Below are 16,830 nucleotides of genomic sequence, written 5' to 3'. Positions count from 1 at the left end.
ACTGTTTTTTTTATTTTTTTATTTTTCAAATTTTTTTTAAACCTCATACTTTTATATATTTACAATTTGTCCCCAATTGTTTCATTAAATATATAAAACAACCCTAATAATATTTAAATTTTATAATTTCACCCCAATTGTATAATGTGGACAAAATAAATTATGGTTTTTTTAAATTAAAAAAATGCTAAAATTTAACAGACATTATTATTAATTATAATATTAAAATCTAGACATACATAATATAAAACTTCATTAAAGAGCAATCATAATACATAATTCAAATATAAATTACATATCTGAAATACATAACATATAAAAACTGACACACATAATATAAAACTTCATTAAAATAAAACATAAAATACAAACTAAACATGGTGACGTTACTTAAGATGGACAAGCAACTCTCAATAATCTGGTAGATCGGGGCCAGAGTGTCCAATATCATTAAAATAATTGCCAAAATTAGAAGCAGACCCTTGTTCTTGTTGATTTCTTTTTTGTATTATTTTAATCTGTTGAGCTCGAACGTACTCACGCACGTTTGGATCAGCAATGGAATTCAAATCTTTCATTATAATTTTCCATTCATCTCTATCTTTTTTCATGGCTATCTTTTCTCGTTCGATATCAAATGCTTCTTGCCTGTCCAAGCTCGCCTTGTCTAACCTGTCTATAAGTCGATTGTTGGAGGTCTCGATGGAGTCTACTACACTTGACTCATGATCATCATTTTTCCTTTTCAATTTAGCTTTTTTTACCCCAATAGGTCATTCAGATGGAGTAAATGATGACAATCCAGGAGATGTTGATATAGGAGATTCCGGAGTGGGATTATCTGATTGTGACGAGTCGAAGTTCACACTTTGGGATTGTCTTCGACCAACTTGTCTTGCTGTGGGGACATCATCTTTGAATTTTTCGAAATTTTTAACCATATTCCAGACATGATCAAATTTGAAACCTTTTTTGTACTTCGGTTCTTGCATAAATAACATCTTTGCTCGAACTAACTGTAAATTATAGTGAACATCAAGTTATGTATTTCAACAATAATAATAAAATTCAAACGATAATTAATAGAATACTTACAATATCTTCATCTGAAGCACCACTTGGATTCAGATTCTCTACTTGTCTCAAGCACGCATTCAATTTCCTTACTTCATTACTTATAATTTCCATTCGAGAACGAATTGATCGGCTCGTACGCATCTCAAAATGCTGATCTCGAAGTTCATTGTATTTGTCCTCCACACGAGACCAAAATGCATCTCGAGACTGGTTTCTACCGATAATAGGGTCTTGAGAAATATCCAAGAATACTTGACAAAGGAGCACATCTTCAGTAACCGTGTACCCAGTTGATCGAACAGACATTTTTTGTAAAAAGTGGTTGGTTTGGAGATCAGAAATACTTCGAATTGGGTGGTTTGAAGTAGAACTCATGAATGTTATTTATAGCCAATCCAAATTTGTTTTTTTTGTTTGAATTTGAATTTGCGGTTGGTTTGAATTTGTCGGTGGTCAACATTTGAAATTGAATCATTTTGTACAAACTGATCAGCTTTACACATTATCCAACGTTGTCGGTGGGAATCAATTTTTGAAATCAGGTCAGCTTAACACATTATCCAACGTATACACAGCTCAGCTCTCCTTGAATTGTGTGAAAGCTTTGTACGAGTGGGAATCAATTTTTGAAATCAGGTCAGCTTTACACATTGTCCAACGTATACACAGCTCAGCTCTCCTTGAATTGTGTGAAAGCTTTGTACGAGTGGGAATCAATTTTTAAAATCAGGTCAGCTTTACACATTGTCCAACGTATACACAGCTCAGCTCTCCTTGAATTGTGTGAAAGCTTTGTACGAGTGGGAATCAATTTTTGAAATCAGGTCAGCTTTACACATTGTCCAACGTATACACAGCTCAGCTCTCCTTGAATTGTGTGAAAGCTTTGTACGAGTGGGAATCAATTTTTGAAATCAGGTCAGCTTTACACATTGTCCAACGTATACACAGCTCAGCTCTCCTTGAATTGTGTGAAAGCTTTGTACGAGTGGGAATCAATTTTTAAAATCAGGTCAGCTTTACACATTGTCCAACGTATACACAGCTCAGCTCTCCTTGAATTGTGTGAAAGCTTTGTACGAGTGGGAATCAATTTTTAAAATCAGGTCAGCTTTACACATTGTCCAACGTATACACAGCTCAGCTCTCCTTGAATTGTGTGAAAGCTTTGTACGAGTAGGAATCAATTTTTGAAATCAGGTCAGCTTTACACATTGTCCAACGTATACACAGCTCAGCTCTCCTTGAATTGTGTGAAAGCTTTGTACGAGTGGGAATCAATTTTTGAAATCAGGTCAGCTTTACACATTGTCCAACGTATACACAACTCAGCTCTCCTTGAATTGTGTGAAAGCTTTGTACGAGTGGGAATCAATTTTTAAAATCAGGTCAGCTTTACACATTGTCCAACGTATACACAACTCAGCTCTCCTTGAATTGTGTGAAAGCTTTGTACGAGTGGGAATCAATTTTTGAAATCAGGTCAGCTTTACACATTGTCCAACGTATACACAGCTCAGCTCTCCTTGAATTGTGTGAAAGCTTTGTACGAGTGGGAATCAATTTTTAAAATCAGGTCAGCTTTACACATTGTCCAACGTATACACAGCTCAGCTCTCCTTGAATTGTGTGAAAGCTTTGTACGAGTGGGAATCAATTTTTGAAATCAGGTCAGCTTTACACATTGTCCAACGTATACACAGCTCAGCTCTCCTTGAATTGTGTGAAAGCTTTGTACGAGTGGGAATCAATTTTTAAAATCAGGTCAGCTTTACACATTGTCCAACGTATACACAGCTCAGCTCTCCTTGAATTGTGTGAAAGCTTTGTACGAGTGGGAATCAATTTTTGAAATCAGGTCAGCTTTACACATTGTCCAACGTATACACAGCTCAGCTCTCCTTGAATTGTGTGAAAGCTTTGTACGAGTGGGAATCAATTTTTAAAATCAGGTCAGCTTTACACATTGTCCAACGTATACACAGCTCAGCTCTCCTTGAATTGTGTGAAAGCTTTGTACGAGTGGGAATCAATTTTTGAAATCAGGTCAGCTTTACACATTGTCCAACGTATACACAGCTCAGCTCTCCTTGAATTGTGTGAAAGCTTTGTACGAGTGGGAATCAATTTTTAAAATCAGGTCAGCTTTACACATTGTCCAACGTATACACAGCTCAGCTCTCCTTGAATTGTGTGAAAGCTTTGTACGAGTGGGAATCAATTTTTGAAATCAGGTCAGCTTTACACATTGTCCAACGTATACACAGCTCAGCTCTCCTTGAATTGTGTGAAAGCTTTGTACGAGTGGGAATCAATTTTTAAAATCAGGTCAGCTTTACACATTGTCCAACGTATACACAGCTCAGCTCTCCTTGAATTGTGTGAAAGCTTTGTACGAGTGGGAATCAATTTTTGAAATCAGGTCAGCTTTACACATTGTCCAACGTATACACAGCTCAGCTCTCCTTGAATTGTGTGAAAGCTTTGTACGAGTGGGAATCAATTTTTAAAATCAGGTCAGCTTTACACATTGTCCAACGTATACACAGCTCAGCTCTCCTTGAATTGTGTGAAAGCTTTGGAAAATATGTGAAAAAATAAAATTTGATATGTGGGGTTAATTGTTGAAATAGTTAAAAATATAGGGAATAAAAAATAATCATATAAAAGTAGATAAAAAGAAAGATACTGAGAATATTCCTTTTTGGTGCAAAAAATGGTGCAATGGGTTGGAGATGAATTACTGTTAGATGTGACTTTTGCACCATTTTGGTGCAAAATTTGCACCATTTTGAGGCAAAGGGTTGGAGATGCCCTTAGACCCGAGATTGGAGGAACCGGTGCATTTTTGGAAGCTATGACAGTGCAGCCATCTTGGAGTGACAGAGTTGTCAGAGCTCAGTTGGGAGACTCTTGGATTCAAATCCGAAAGGAGGAGATTTCCAAAGAGCCTAAGACTGATTGGACCATTGGGACTGATGGAGGTCTACGGATGAAGGGTAGATTGGTTATGCTAGCCAGTGCAGAGCTGAAGAGAGAGTTATTTGATGAGGCACACCGTACTCAGTACACACAGTACACAGTGCATCCAGGGACCACCAAGATGTACAAGGACTTGAAGAGACATTTCTGGTGGAGAGGTATGCGTAGAGAGGTTGCAGACTATGTGGCTAGATGTTTTACCTGTCAGCAGGTGAAGGCAGAGCATCAGAGACCGGCAGGGACCCTTCAGCCTTTGCCTATTCCAGAGTGGAAGTGGGCAGACATTTCCATGGATTTTATTGTGGGGTTGCCGAAGTCGAAGAAGGGGAATGACTCTGTTTGGGTGATAGTGGACCAGTTGACAATGTTGGCCCATTTCATTCCAGTGAGGACTACCTATACTGCCGAGGCATATGCGAGGATATTTATCCGGGAGATAGTCCGACTTCATGGAGTTCCAGACACGATTGTATCGGATCGAGGTTCGGTGTTCACTTCGCACTTTTGGAGGAGTTTTCAGGACTCTTTTGGCAGCAGACTATCATTCAGCAGTGTTTTCCACCCACAGACGGATGGTCAGACAGAGAGAGTGAATCAGGTGTTGGAAGATATGTTGCGGGCTTGTGTCATTGACTTTCAAGGCAGTTGGGAGGATCACATTCCATTGATAGAGTTCGCTTATAACAACAGTTATCAAGCGACAATCGGTATGGCTCCGTATGAGGCATTGTACGGGAGACCCTGTAGATCACCAATATGTTGGGCAGAGCCGGAGGATAGCTTGATGCTTGGACCGGAGCTGGTGAGGCAGACTACCGAGAAGGTAGCATTGATCATGGAGCAGATTCTAGCCGCTCATAGTCAGCAAAAGGGCTATGCAGATAAGAGGCGAAGACCCTTGGAGTTTCAGGTTGGGGATTCAGTTATGTTGAAGGTATCGCCTATGAAGGGCGTGCAGCGATTCGGACGACGGGGGAAGCTTGCGCCGAGATATATTAGGCCATTCCAGATTTTGGAGCGCATTGGAGTTGTGTCATACAGACTAGATTTTCCAGCATCGATGTCTAGTATACACAATGTGTTTCACGTTTCTATGCTCAAGAAACACTTGCATGATGAGGAGCAGCAACGAGTATTGGATACACCAGAGATTGAGCTTCAGGAGGATTTGACTACTATTGAGATTCCAGCTTGTATACTTGCCAGGGAGGACAAGAGACTCAGGAATAAGGTAATTCCCATGGTGAAAGTTCAATGGAACCGAGGAGGTATTGAGGAGATTTCTTGGGAGCGCGAAGAGGATTTGCGACGCGACTACCCACACCTGTTTGAACAGGTAAATTTAATTTTTATGATATGTATCTTATATGATTTTGAACAGGTTTATAATAAAAAATACCCCTTATTCTATATTTTTTATTTGAACTAAACTTTTTGGAATGAACAATGTATAGGTACTGTGAAAGTCCCAAAATGAAAATTTTAGCAGTATGACAATTTTGAGTTAAGAGTGCTTCTAGAAGTGGGTAAGTTTAAACATAAATAGGGTAAATATTTGGGTGTATTGATGTTGATGCTAGTTATCAAATAGAGAGTTTATCAAATTACATATACTATTGGAATAAATTTGTGTGGCCTAGCAAATTCATAGACAAATTCAGTTTAGGGTAATCCAGTAAAATTGACTATAGCCATGCCTCGACTTTGTCATTAAAATATCGGTTTAAGAATTTGGTTTAAAATTGCGATAACAAAAAAGAATTTGGTTTAAAACTATAAGTGTACTTAAATACTGACAATAAAAGTTATTTTAAATCCTCTTTACTATATTAAAAAGATAGTGGAGATGACACTATATTAATTATAGCTGTTGATTTATCAAGTAGGTGGTTATAATTCTAGCAAATTCAAAGACACATTCAGTTTAGGGTAATATAGTAAAATTGACTATCGCCATGCCTCGACGTTGGCATAAAAATTAAAAAATAATAGTTTAAGAATTCGGTTTAATACCACAATAACAAATAGATTCTGGTTTAAAACTAAGAGTGTACTTAAATACTTACAACAAAGATGATTTTAGATCATGTTTACCATATTAAAAAAAAGAAGAGGAGATACTATTATATTAATCATGGCTGTTGATTTGTTTAGTAGATGGTTATAATTCATTTAAAGTCTGAGACTCACCATTACTCCATAATTTTTACTCATTTCATAATTTGCACTCCAAGTGAAATCACGACCATTCATTAAATAAATTTACGATATAGATGTGACATATCCATTATTTTTTGTAGTGGTCTTTCTACTACTTTTGTGTGGCGGAGAGGATCTAAATCCAATAAAAATTCAAAAAAAAATACAAGAAGCTACAACAACATATAGCAATAAATATTTTACATTAAATGATTAAAATATAAAATAATTAACTTTAAAATTTATTTGTTGGATGTAGAAGTTTAAGATTGATTTTAGAAGTGGACGAGTTTAAAAGTAAATTTGGGTAAAGCTTTGTGACTACATCCGAAAGGTCTTTCGGGAAGTAAGGGGGTTTGAAAATGGGTATAAACTAGGTTTACAAACTAAAAACTCATTTACAACTCACGATGTCACAATGTTAGTGTGAAAAAGAAGTAAAAGAAAAAGAATTTTTTAAAGAATATTGTTTAAAAAATACACTATATATTTGACCATTTAGGGCAAAATTTATCAAGTTTCAAAAAATATAGCAATTCACATCATGTAAGATTTAAGGGACTAATATAGAAAACCCCTAAAAATATAATAGGAGGTAAAATATTGTGTTTATATGAAAAAAACACTTGTTTTGAAAGTGGATGTGTTTAAAAATAAACATGGTTAAAAGGTTTATAATAAAAAATACCCCTTATTCTATATTTTTTATTTGAACTAAACTTTTTGGAATGAACAATGTATAAGTAATGTGAAAGTCCCAAAATGAAAACTTTAGCAGTATGACAATTTTGAGTTAAGAGTGCTTCTAGAAGTGAGTAAGTTTAAACATAAATAGGGTAAATATTTGGGTGTACTGATGTTGATGCTAGTTATCAAATAGAGAGTTTATCAAATTACATATACTATTGGAATAAATTTTTGTGGCCTAGCAAATTCATAGACAAATTCAGTTTAGGGTAATCCAGTAAAATTGACTATAGCCATGCCTCGACTTTGTCATTAAAATAACGGTTTAAAAATTTGGTTTAAAATTGTGATAACAAAAAAGAATTTGGTTTTAAACTATAAGTGTACTTAAATACTGACAATAAAAGTTATTTTAAATCCTCTTCACTATATTAAAAAGAAAGTGGAGATAACACTATATTAATTATAGCTGTTGATTTATCAAGTAGGTGGTTATAATTCTAGCAAATTCATAGACACATTCAGTTTAGGGTAATATAGTAAAATTGACTATCGCCATGCCTCGACGTTAGCATAAAAATTAAAAAAAATAACGGTTTAAGAATTCGGTTTAATACCGCAATAACAAAAAGATTCCGGTTTAAAACTACGAGTGTACTTAAATACTTACAACAAGGATGATTTTAGATCCTCTTTACCATATTAAAAAAAAGTAGAGAATCATAGTTGTTGATTTGTTTAGTAGATGGTGATAATTCATTTAAAGTTTGAGACTCGCCATTACCTCATAATTTTTACACATTTCATAATTTGCACTCCAAGTAAAATCATGACTATTCATTAAATAAATTTACGATATAGATGCGACCTCTCCATTATTTTTTGTAGTGGTATTTTCACTACTTTTTTGTGGCGGAGAGGATCTAAATCCAATAAAAATCCAAAAAAATACAGGAAGCTACAACAACATATAGCAATAAATATTGTATATTAAACGATTGAAATATAAAATAATTAACTTTAAAATTCATTTGTTGGAGTAGAAGTTTAAGATTGATTTTATAAGTGGACGAGTTTAAAAGTAAAATTGGGTAAAGCTTTTTGATTACATGCAAAAGGTCTTTTGGGAAGTGAGTGGGTTAGAAAATGGGTATAAACTGGGTTTACAAACTAAAAACTCATTTATAACTCACGATGTCGCAATGTTAGTCTGAAAAAAAAGTAAAAGAAAAAGAATTTTTTTAAGAATTTTGTTTAAAAAATACACTATATATTTGACCATTTAGGGCAAAATTTATTAAGTTTCAAAAAATATAGCAATTCTGTAAGCTGTCTAAAAATCACAATAAATAACTTATCCCCATCAAACATCAACAATGGAGGTTACAATTCAACGACTTCCAGAAGACTATAATTTGAAGACTTTCACGTAGATCGATGAAGGTTACAATCTGACGACCTTCACAACAACTAATGAAAGCTCTAATCAATATCCTTCACAATCAACATCGGCTTTACAATCTGATGACTCTCACATTTCAAAGAGCTAAAGCAAAGATTACTAAACAACGATCGTCGTGACGCTCTGACAGAAGAGATTTCAAGTCAACGATCTCTTCAATCCAAGACGCGGGACTCATCCCTGCATCCCAGAGGTGAAGCACAAGTGGCCTCATTCCAGAGTCAAAGCTATGCAAACGTAGCTTCCATTCGCTGCCAAACACAGCTCCTAAATACTGCAAAACACAGATTCTAATCGCTGCCAAACACAACATCTAACTGCTGTCAACGCAGCTTTCAACCGCTGCCAAACGCAGCATCTAACTGCTGCCAACGCAGCTTCTAACAGCTGCCAACGCAGGTTCCATCTGTTACCCAACGTAGCTTGTAAACACTGCGTTTAAATGCAGATTTCATTCCAGAATGCAGGACCTGCGTTTGACTCGTTCAAACACGAGTTGAATGGTTCTAAAAACCGTTTTATCCCCATGATCTGAGGGATTTTCGCTCCCACTTAGGAGCGGATTAAGAGGCGGTTACACCTCATTCAGCCTCATTTAGGAGTGAATTAAGGAGACGGTTACACCCCTTAATCCCCTATAAATAACTAAAAAATTAGTTTAGTTGAGGGCTCTTCGGCTTGGACGATCAGGCGGAGAGAGGGGGGGGATATCTTTGGATCTTGGAGGATCTTGGAGATCTAGAGATCGACTTCTTCAGATCATCTTCTCGGCAACATATTCTTGGGGCTATCTTCATGCTTGGCTTGTCTAACCAATTACGATTAAGATCAATCAACTCTTTTACAAGAGTTTAAACTCGCTCTGAGTTATCAATTTGTTTAGAGTTTCAAACTTGCCACGCAAGTCCTCCACAGCATCAAATCGTGAGGAGAATATATTGTTCCAGTGAAACAAGACGTTCGGATCGTCAACGAGAAGCAAACTTAACGCAAGCATTCAAGGGAGGCATCTCATCGCTATTGTGAAGAACCCAGAATAAAACAAAGGGGAGAATCCAGATCATTCTCCTCTCTTTTGTAATCGGAAATCCAAATTGTAATTAAAATCGAGAGAATACAAATCAAATTTCTTTCATTCTTTTTACTATAAATTTTCCACCAAACAAATTCACATCATGTACTTTTGGTTTAAACATGTACATGTAGATATAATAAATGACTTAAAACAAAAATATATCAAGTTACAATTAAAATATAGCAACATAGATCATATACCTAATTGTTACAACATGAGTGTAAAGTTAAGTGTTTTGGATATTAGCCCCTTAAATCTTTCATATTTTGCATTTCAATGTAATTGAAATTAGTACTTTTCCCCTAATTTTTAAGCTATATTAACTTAGTCCCCCAAATCAATGAAATTACTATTAGGTCCTCCAATCTTAAGTTTTTTAACTTAGCCTCCAAAATAAATAATAGAATTAACAATTAAAGGGATTGATTTGAAAAAACTTATAAGAATTGGGTGACGTAATAGAAATCTTGATGACCTGATGAACTAATTTTCCTCTAATTATATTCCTACTCTTTATTAGAGGAGCTAATTTCAAAATAACTTAAGAGTTGAGAGACTTAGTAGCAATTTCAATAATTTGAGGGACTAGCTTTAAAATAACTTATGAGTTTTGGGACCTAATAGAAATGTCAATGCTTTGAGGGACTAATTGAAAATATGTAAGATTTATGGGACTAATATAGAACACCCCTAAAAATATATTTGGAGGTAAAACTTTGTGCTTATATGAAAAAAACACTTGTTTTGAAAGTGGATGTGTTTAAAAATAAATATGGTTAAAAGGTTTATAATAAAAAATACCCCTTATTCTATATTTTTTTATTTGAACTAAACTTTTTGGAATGAACCATGTATAAGTACAGTGAAAGTCCCAAAATGAAAACTTTAGCAGTATGAAAATTTTGAGTTAAGAGTGCTTCTAGAAGTGAGTAAGTTTAAACATAAATGGGGTAAATATTTGGGTGTAATTGTGTTAATGCTAGTTATCAAATAGAGGGATTATTTGTGGATTAAGGTAGAGTCAGGGACCTCAAACTCCTTCAGATGACTGGCTCTATAAATCGTTGTTCTTCCTTACAAACGAAGAACTCGTAAGAGGCCGGAGTTGGGTTCTCCGATTGTTCATTCGATGATCAAGTCAGTATATGAACTTGAGTGAGAAAATGTGAGATGATGAAGAACGTTTCAAAGGTGTGTGAAAAGACTAGAGAGCTACTTTGAGCCGCATGACTTCCTTTTATAGAGGATCAAAAGGGTAGATATGTAACTTGAGCCGAGTCTTGGCAGACAGCTGACTTGGCAGACAACTGATAAGTGTCGACCTCTGGCAAAGATGGGTCATCCACGTAGTTAGTGCAAAGCGACAGCAGCTGCTTGGTGCTAACGGAGCCTTATGAGTCATAAAAACTTTTGTGGCTAGAGCAATGGTTATTTCTGACCGTGCATTTAATGTGATAGTGACTGGCTGTCGACGGGGGGCTCGAGGATGACTGCCTTTCAACTGGGCCTAGCGAGAAGGGACGACTCGGATTGCCTGTACAGAAGCGACGGCTCCTTGTGGGAAGGGCGAGAAGTACTACCTTTTTAGTCGGCCTCAAAAGTTCTCAACCCAGACTGGAGAGAAGGGACGCTGGCTGGCGAGAAGGGGCGACTTGGTCTGGAGAGAAGGGATGAGTCGGCAAGGCAACAAGTGACTCCTGTCTCGGCCTGGCGAGAAGGAACGACTCCTTTCTTGGCCTGTCTGGGTCGGCTTGGGGTGCAGTCTGCTTGAGACATGTGTCAGCCAGTTGAATATTGATCAACAATTATTTCTATGGCACAACACTGGCCCCTTTCACTCGGACTCGGTTGGCTAAGCCCAAGTGAAAATGAACTTTGTGCCTTTGAGACATGTGTCAGCCAGTTGAATATTGATCAACAATTATTTCTATGGCACAACACTGGCCCCTTTCACTCGGACTCGGTTGGATGAGCCCAAGTGAAAATGAACTTTGTGCCTTTGTACCGGGGATGCATTGACCTCATGCCTTGGGTTTGCTCGTGATGACACTAAAGTCTTGGAATGCATGCCTGGGCTTACGAAAGGTGCCAAGGTCTAGGCGTTTGATTGGTATCAGAGTTGACCGAGTAGATGATGTTCCTTGGTCTTGCTCATGAAAATGATGCTAAGGTCTTTTGAGTCGGAGATGACCAAGTTGATGATGTGCCTTGGTCTTGCTCATGAAAATGATGCCAAGGTCTTTGGTACGTGTCTTGGGCTTACCCATAAAATGATGCTAAGGTCTTTCATCTTTATCGCTGAATCGATGAAGGTCGAGTAGCTAAGACTACATATAAACTAGTCAATAGTACAAAAATATCTCTTAGGTATGTGTCTTATTTTGAGTACATTTTGGGGAGCTGTCCTCGAAATATTTTACATTTCATGACAAACTTGTCGGTTCTTTAGCCGTACTCTTCATTTAATCTTAGGTGGAAGTTCTTGACTGCCTGAGCTGTAAGGGACGGCTACCTCAGCCTGGTTAGGAAGGGACTCCTGTCTCAGCCTAGCGGGAAGAGAAGCATGTCTTCGCCTGACTGGGTCGGGGTGAGTCAGCCTGAAGAGAAGGGATGAGTCGGCCTTTTAGGTCAAGATGGCTCGGCTCCATGTGTGAAGGGGAGTGCTATTCGAACTCGTGCTTTGGGTTTACTTGATGACACCAAGGTCTTAGGGTACGTGCCTTAGGCTTAGGAATATGTCAAGGCCTTTTGGCTGATGTAGGCCGAGTCGATATGGCTTCGTTTTACCCTAAGTAGGCAATAAGGTCTTTTAGTCGGTGACATGCATTGGTTTTACTTATGGAAATAACACCAAGGTCTTTCGAGTTGAAGTCGACTGAGTCGATGCGTGCCTTGATTTTACCCTGAGAGGGTACTAAGGGCTTTAGTTGATGGCGCGCCTTGGTCTTATCCTGAGTAGGTGCCAATGTCTTTTATTGATGACATACCTTTGTCTTACACTAAGCAGGTGCTAAGGTCTTTTGAGGCGAAACCGACCAAGTCGAGGCACGCCTTGGTTTTACCCTGAGAGGGTACCAAGGGCTTTTGTCGATGGCATACCTTGGTCTTATCCTGAGCAAGTGGCAAAGGTCTTTTGAGATGAAGCTAAACGAGTAGAGGCGTGCCTTGGTTTTACCCCCGAGAGGGTACTAAGGGCTTTTGTCGATGGTGCGCCTTGGTCTTACCCTATGTAGGTGTCAAGTTTTTTTTAAGGTGAACCCAACCGAGTCGAGGTGCGCCTTGGCTTTACCTCGAGAGGGTACCAAGGGCTTTTGTCAATGACGCGTCATGGTCTTACCCTGAGCAGGTGCTAAGGTCTTTTGGGTCGAAGCCAACTGAGTCGATGATGATCGATTGATGAAAGTTGTACATAAATAAACAGCAGGAAAAAATATCTTGTTTGAAGATAGTATCATTAATTTGATTACCTTGGGAGTTTTACGTGCCTTGGGCTTAGACATAAAAATATGCCATGGTCTCTATCTTAGGTAGGCCGGCTTCTTAGCGATCTCCTTCCTTCAATCCCTTTTGTCAGCTCTATTTGGTATGGGGTCAGTCTTGGAGGGACCCTTTGCCACTTCCTCTCTTGGTGAGGAGTTAGCTAATGCCACTGACTCAATCACCAATGATGTCATTGCTACTATTGTTTTACCTGCCCTGGGTGACTTTTTGTAGGCTCAGACATCTTCCACATACATGTACCGATGGGCCTTAGCCATTAGCTGCTCATAGCTGGTGACTCGTTTCTGAACGAGCGACACAGCTAGCTTATTGCTCTCCATGTCGATCATGACGGTAGACATTGCGACCGTTGTCATGGTCATCGACTTCCAATCTCTTATCTTGGAAATTTTTAACGTAACTTATGAGGCTTTCTTCGGGTTTCTGTCTCATTTGGAGCAAGACATGTGGATGCAACTTTGGCTTAGTGTTGGCTAGGAAGTGATGTACAAATTTCTAGTTGAGTTTCTCAAAGCTGTTGATGGACTTCTAGGCAAGGTGTTCCACCATAGCTTGGAGCTTCCTAAGAAAGTGATAGGAAAACACCTACAAATGATCGGCTCCAGTGCCTATAGCATGGTCATCATATCATAGGTGAGCATGCTCGGCTGAATCTCCTTCACCTTTGTATTTCTCCATATGAGGCATCTTGAATTTATCACAAGTAGCATTCATGATGCAATCGGCAAGGGGAGTGTTCCCCCTATAGACCCAGTGATTAGCTGAAAGGTTTAGTCATAACCAGATGCAATAATAGTGGTCAAGGGGCCTGGAGCGGTACAAAGAAGATGGCGGCCACATGAGGCCGCTGCTTGCGTCAGGAATGATTTTCATTGCAGCTTCCATTTACAACGTTTATCGTTTACAATGGAAACAAAAGAGTGAGCCTTTTTTTATAAAACTTCTCTTTACAATAAAACAAAAAGCGTATTCCGCAGAAACTATTTATTAGTCGCTGCTTGCGTGGGATCTTTACCTGTGCCGGAGACGCTTTGATCCGTGGACCATCGATTTAACGATCCGGGTAGATCGTGAAGAAGACTTTAAGTTGTTATTTCATTTTAGAAATAAGAACAGAAGTAAATATCTTAGCTAAGTAAGATAAATACTCTTCCCGATATCAAATCAACGTTTGAAATCGAGGGAAACACCGAAGGCCTTTGAGATCTCTCAAAAATAGATAGTGACTCTCTCTCTCTCTTGCTCTCAGAATTCGCCAAAAGCTCAAGTCTCTGTCGTCAATTAGGTCAACCCTCATGCATATGGGTGTAGGGGTGAAAATCATTTCTGAAGAGAAGAACGTGAAACAAACCTCACCCGACAACTCCCATTTTCGAGACAGTGTTTACTGTCTCGGATGAAGGGATTGTTCTAGGAAGTTTTGTAACCGACATTGATTCCGTTAACTGTCATGATTCTCGAGGATTTTGAGCATATTTTTAGTTTGTAACAACCTCCCCGTATTTATGGATGTTTCCAAACAGTTATGGAGCCACGTGGATTGCACAAAACTCGAGAAAACCGTCAAAAAATATGTCCTGGAGTCTCACCATTTCCGAGACACCTTAACCAGTCTCACAGGCTGAGACAACCTACACTGTCTCGGTCCGCGAGACAATATATACTATCTCACCAGTTGTGAGATAGTTTCGAGCCCGTTGTTTCGTCATTTTGCGTGCTTCTTCGCTTCTTCTTAGCGTCAGATGATCTTTCTTGATTTAGATGATGATGTTCCTTGTTGTAGGCATCAAAAATTGCCTATAGGTCTCTACAAACAGCTCAGTGCTAAGAAACGATGATAAATGTCACTATCCGGTTCATAGAAGTTTGATTGATGTCGGCGAACGCTTGAATTGAATCGACGAACTACGTAAACCAACGGAATTTCAGAACAACAAAGACACGAACTGATCGGGAACCTCGTATCGTTCACAAATGGCGAAATACCCTTCGTGTCTCATTTGTTCAACTGATGATATAATCATTGGAGCTTATAGAACTCCTTTTCGGCTTTCCAACGCACTTTGAATCGCTCAAATCCGAGTTCGGATGAAGAAGTTACGGCGGAAACGGACGAATGTGCAAACAAAAACAACGTCTCAGCCTGAATTGAGACACCCCGAGGTGTCTCAGCGCAAACAAGACACCCCAAGGTGTCTCGGCCATGGCCGAGACACCCAAGGGTGTCTCGGCCCAAGTTTAGATACCCAAGGGTGTCTCCAACCTGATTTCGTCCCGTGCCTATAAATACAAGCCTCAGAGCCTCATTTTTTCGGATCTGGATTTTTGGAGAATTGGCGAAGCCCTGCCGGATCGAAGATTGATCGAGTTCTTCAACACAGGAGAGAAAACTTCTTCAGATCTACGTCACCCGCATTCGTTCCTTAGGATTATCCCATTGCGGTAATCCTAAGAAGAGCAATTATCTCGCCGTTGCCGAGATAAGAGCTTCTGCTTCTAGATTCCCTCACAAATCGACGGAGTTCTGGATCTGATCTGACTGTCAGGTAGTCCACGGATATCGACATCCCCGTCACCGGCTAAAGACCCACGCAAGCAAGAAACGACGAACGGATCTTGCGTTTATTTTCGAAAAGTTGTAATCTTTCATTTTCTTTTATTGAATATTTTGAATTCTTTGTAAGCAATCCATATTATAATGAATTCTACAATGAAGGCAACTTTCGCTGAAAACAAACTGGTGACCACAGTGAGAGCCAACAGCCTCACTGCCGAGGCTGTCGTGACGCAACCGGCATTCAAGATCCGAGTGAATGAAGAGATCGAATACGAGTTCGATCAACAAAAGTTTGAAGAGTACCTCTCTTCCTCCTCCCCCAGATCCACCTCTCCAAACAGGCGCAGGAAGGTCTCCTCTTCCAGGAATGCTCGCGTGACCTCAGGGTGGAAGAGCCGAGATCCACTCGCCGCCGCTGCACCTACGCACCGCGACGTCCCTACGGCATCCAAAGAGTTCGAAGCCGCAGATCTGGACCTCCCCTCCGTCGTGAAGATAACTGCTGAAGGCACTCCGACTTTGTCGAAGAGGGCGCGCCAAAGACGGCGTCAACGCCTTGCACGACAATTGGCCAAGGCTTCAGAGTCGATGGACGGGATCTGCTATACTGAGGATTTGAAATCAAGGCAGCGCCAAGAACAGCAACGGCGAACCGCCAGCCTCTCCTCTAAGGTGGAGACGAATGAATGGGTTCGCGTCAAGAAGACTCGCTCCACTCTCGAAGAGCGAATCAAGAAACGCCGCGCATTGCTCGTGCATGCCCGAGTCCTTCTGCAGAAAGCGGAAGAGATGCAAAAAGAAGAGACGGTTAAGAAGCCGCCTAGACACAAGCAGGTGTGGGTACCAAAGGCAAAACCAGCACCTAAGACAAAAGTGGACGGAGTTTCCGTCCAGCCTTCTTCAAATCCAGATCCCGTTTCCCCTGTTCCTGCACCTCCGACGGAGCCGGGTAATAATGTGGGTCCCACAAGACCCAGAGTTCCTTTGAAAGGTTACCTCGGTCCTTTACCGGAAGATCGAGGTAAAGCACCCGTGAAGGAGCGATTGGGACCAATGAAAGGTCCCCAAACAACAATCCAGACTAGGGGTCGAACCAATCCCCCTAAGAAAGTTAATAAAGGGAAAGCCCCTGTTACCGACCGCATTGGATTGCGGGTTGAAGTTCAAGAGCCCGTTAGGTTTTCACACTCACAAAAGCGTAAACCTGAACGAGTGACTTTTGGAGACGCCAATAAAGCGTCGTATCCCCAGAGGGAAACACAATTGTCTGATGACGATGATGTTATACCT

At 39.4% G+C, this 16,830-nt stretch overlaps 1 protein-coding gene across 1 annotated transcript; it reads right to left on the bottom strand.

The window, feature by feature from the left end:
* On the bottom strand, positions 774 to 1,500 carry LOC109839100 (glutathione S-transferase T3-like). Its single transcript, XM_020407535.1, has 2 exons — positions 1,096 to 1,500; positions 774 to 1,016 (listed from the first exon to the last, which is right to left on the bottom strand). The coding sequence occupies exons 1-2, from the start codon at positions 1,450 to 1,452 to the stop codon at positions 774 to 776; spliced, it is 600 nt and encodes a 199-aa protein (XP_020263124.1). The 5' UTR covers positions 1,453 to 1,500.

Source organism: Asparagus officinalis, chromosome 4 (assembly GCF_001876935.1).
Source record: "Asparagus officinalis chromosome 4, Aspof.V1, whole genome shotgun sequence".
Classification (NCBI taxonomy): domain Eukaryota; kingdom Viridiplantae; phylum Streptophyta; class Magnoliopsida; order Asparagales; family Asparagaceae; genus Asparagus; species Asparagus officinalis.
The sequence above is the reverse complement of the archived record's forward strand: the minus strand, read 5'-3'. Positions and strand labels throughout refer to the sequence as shown.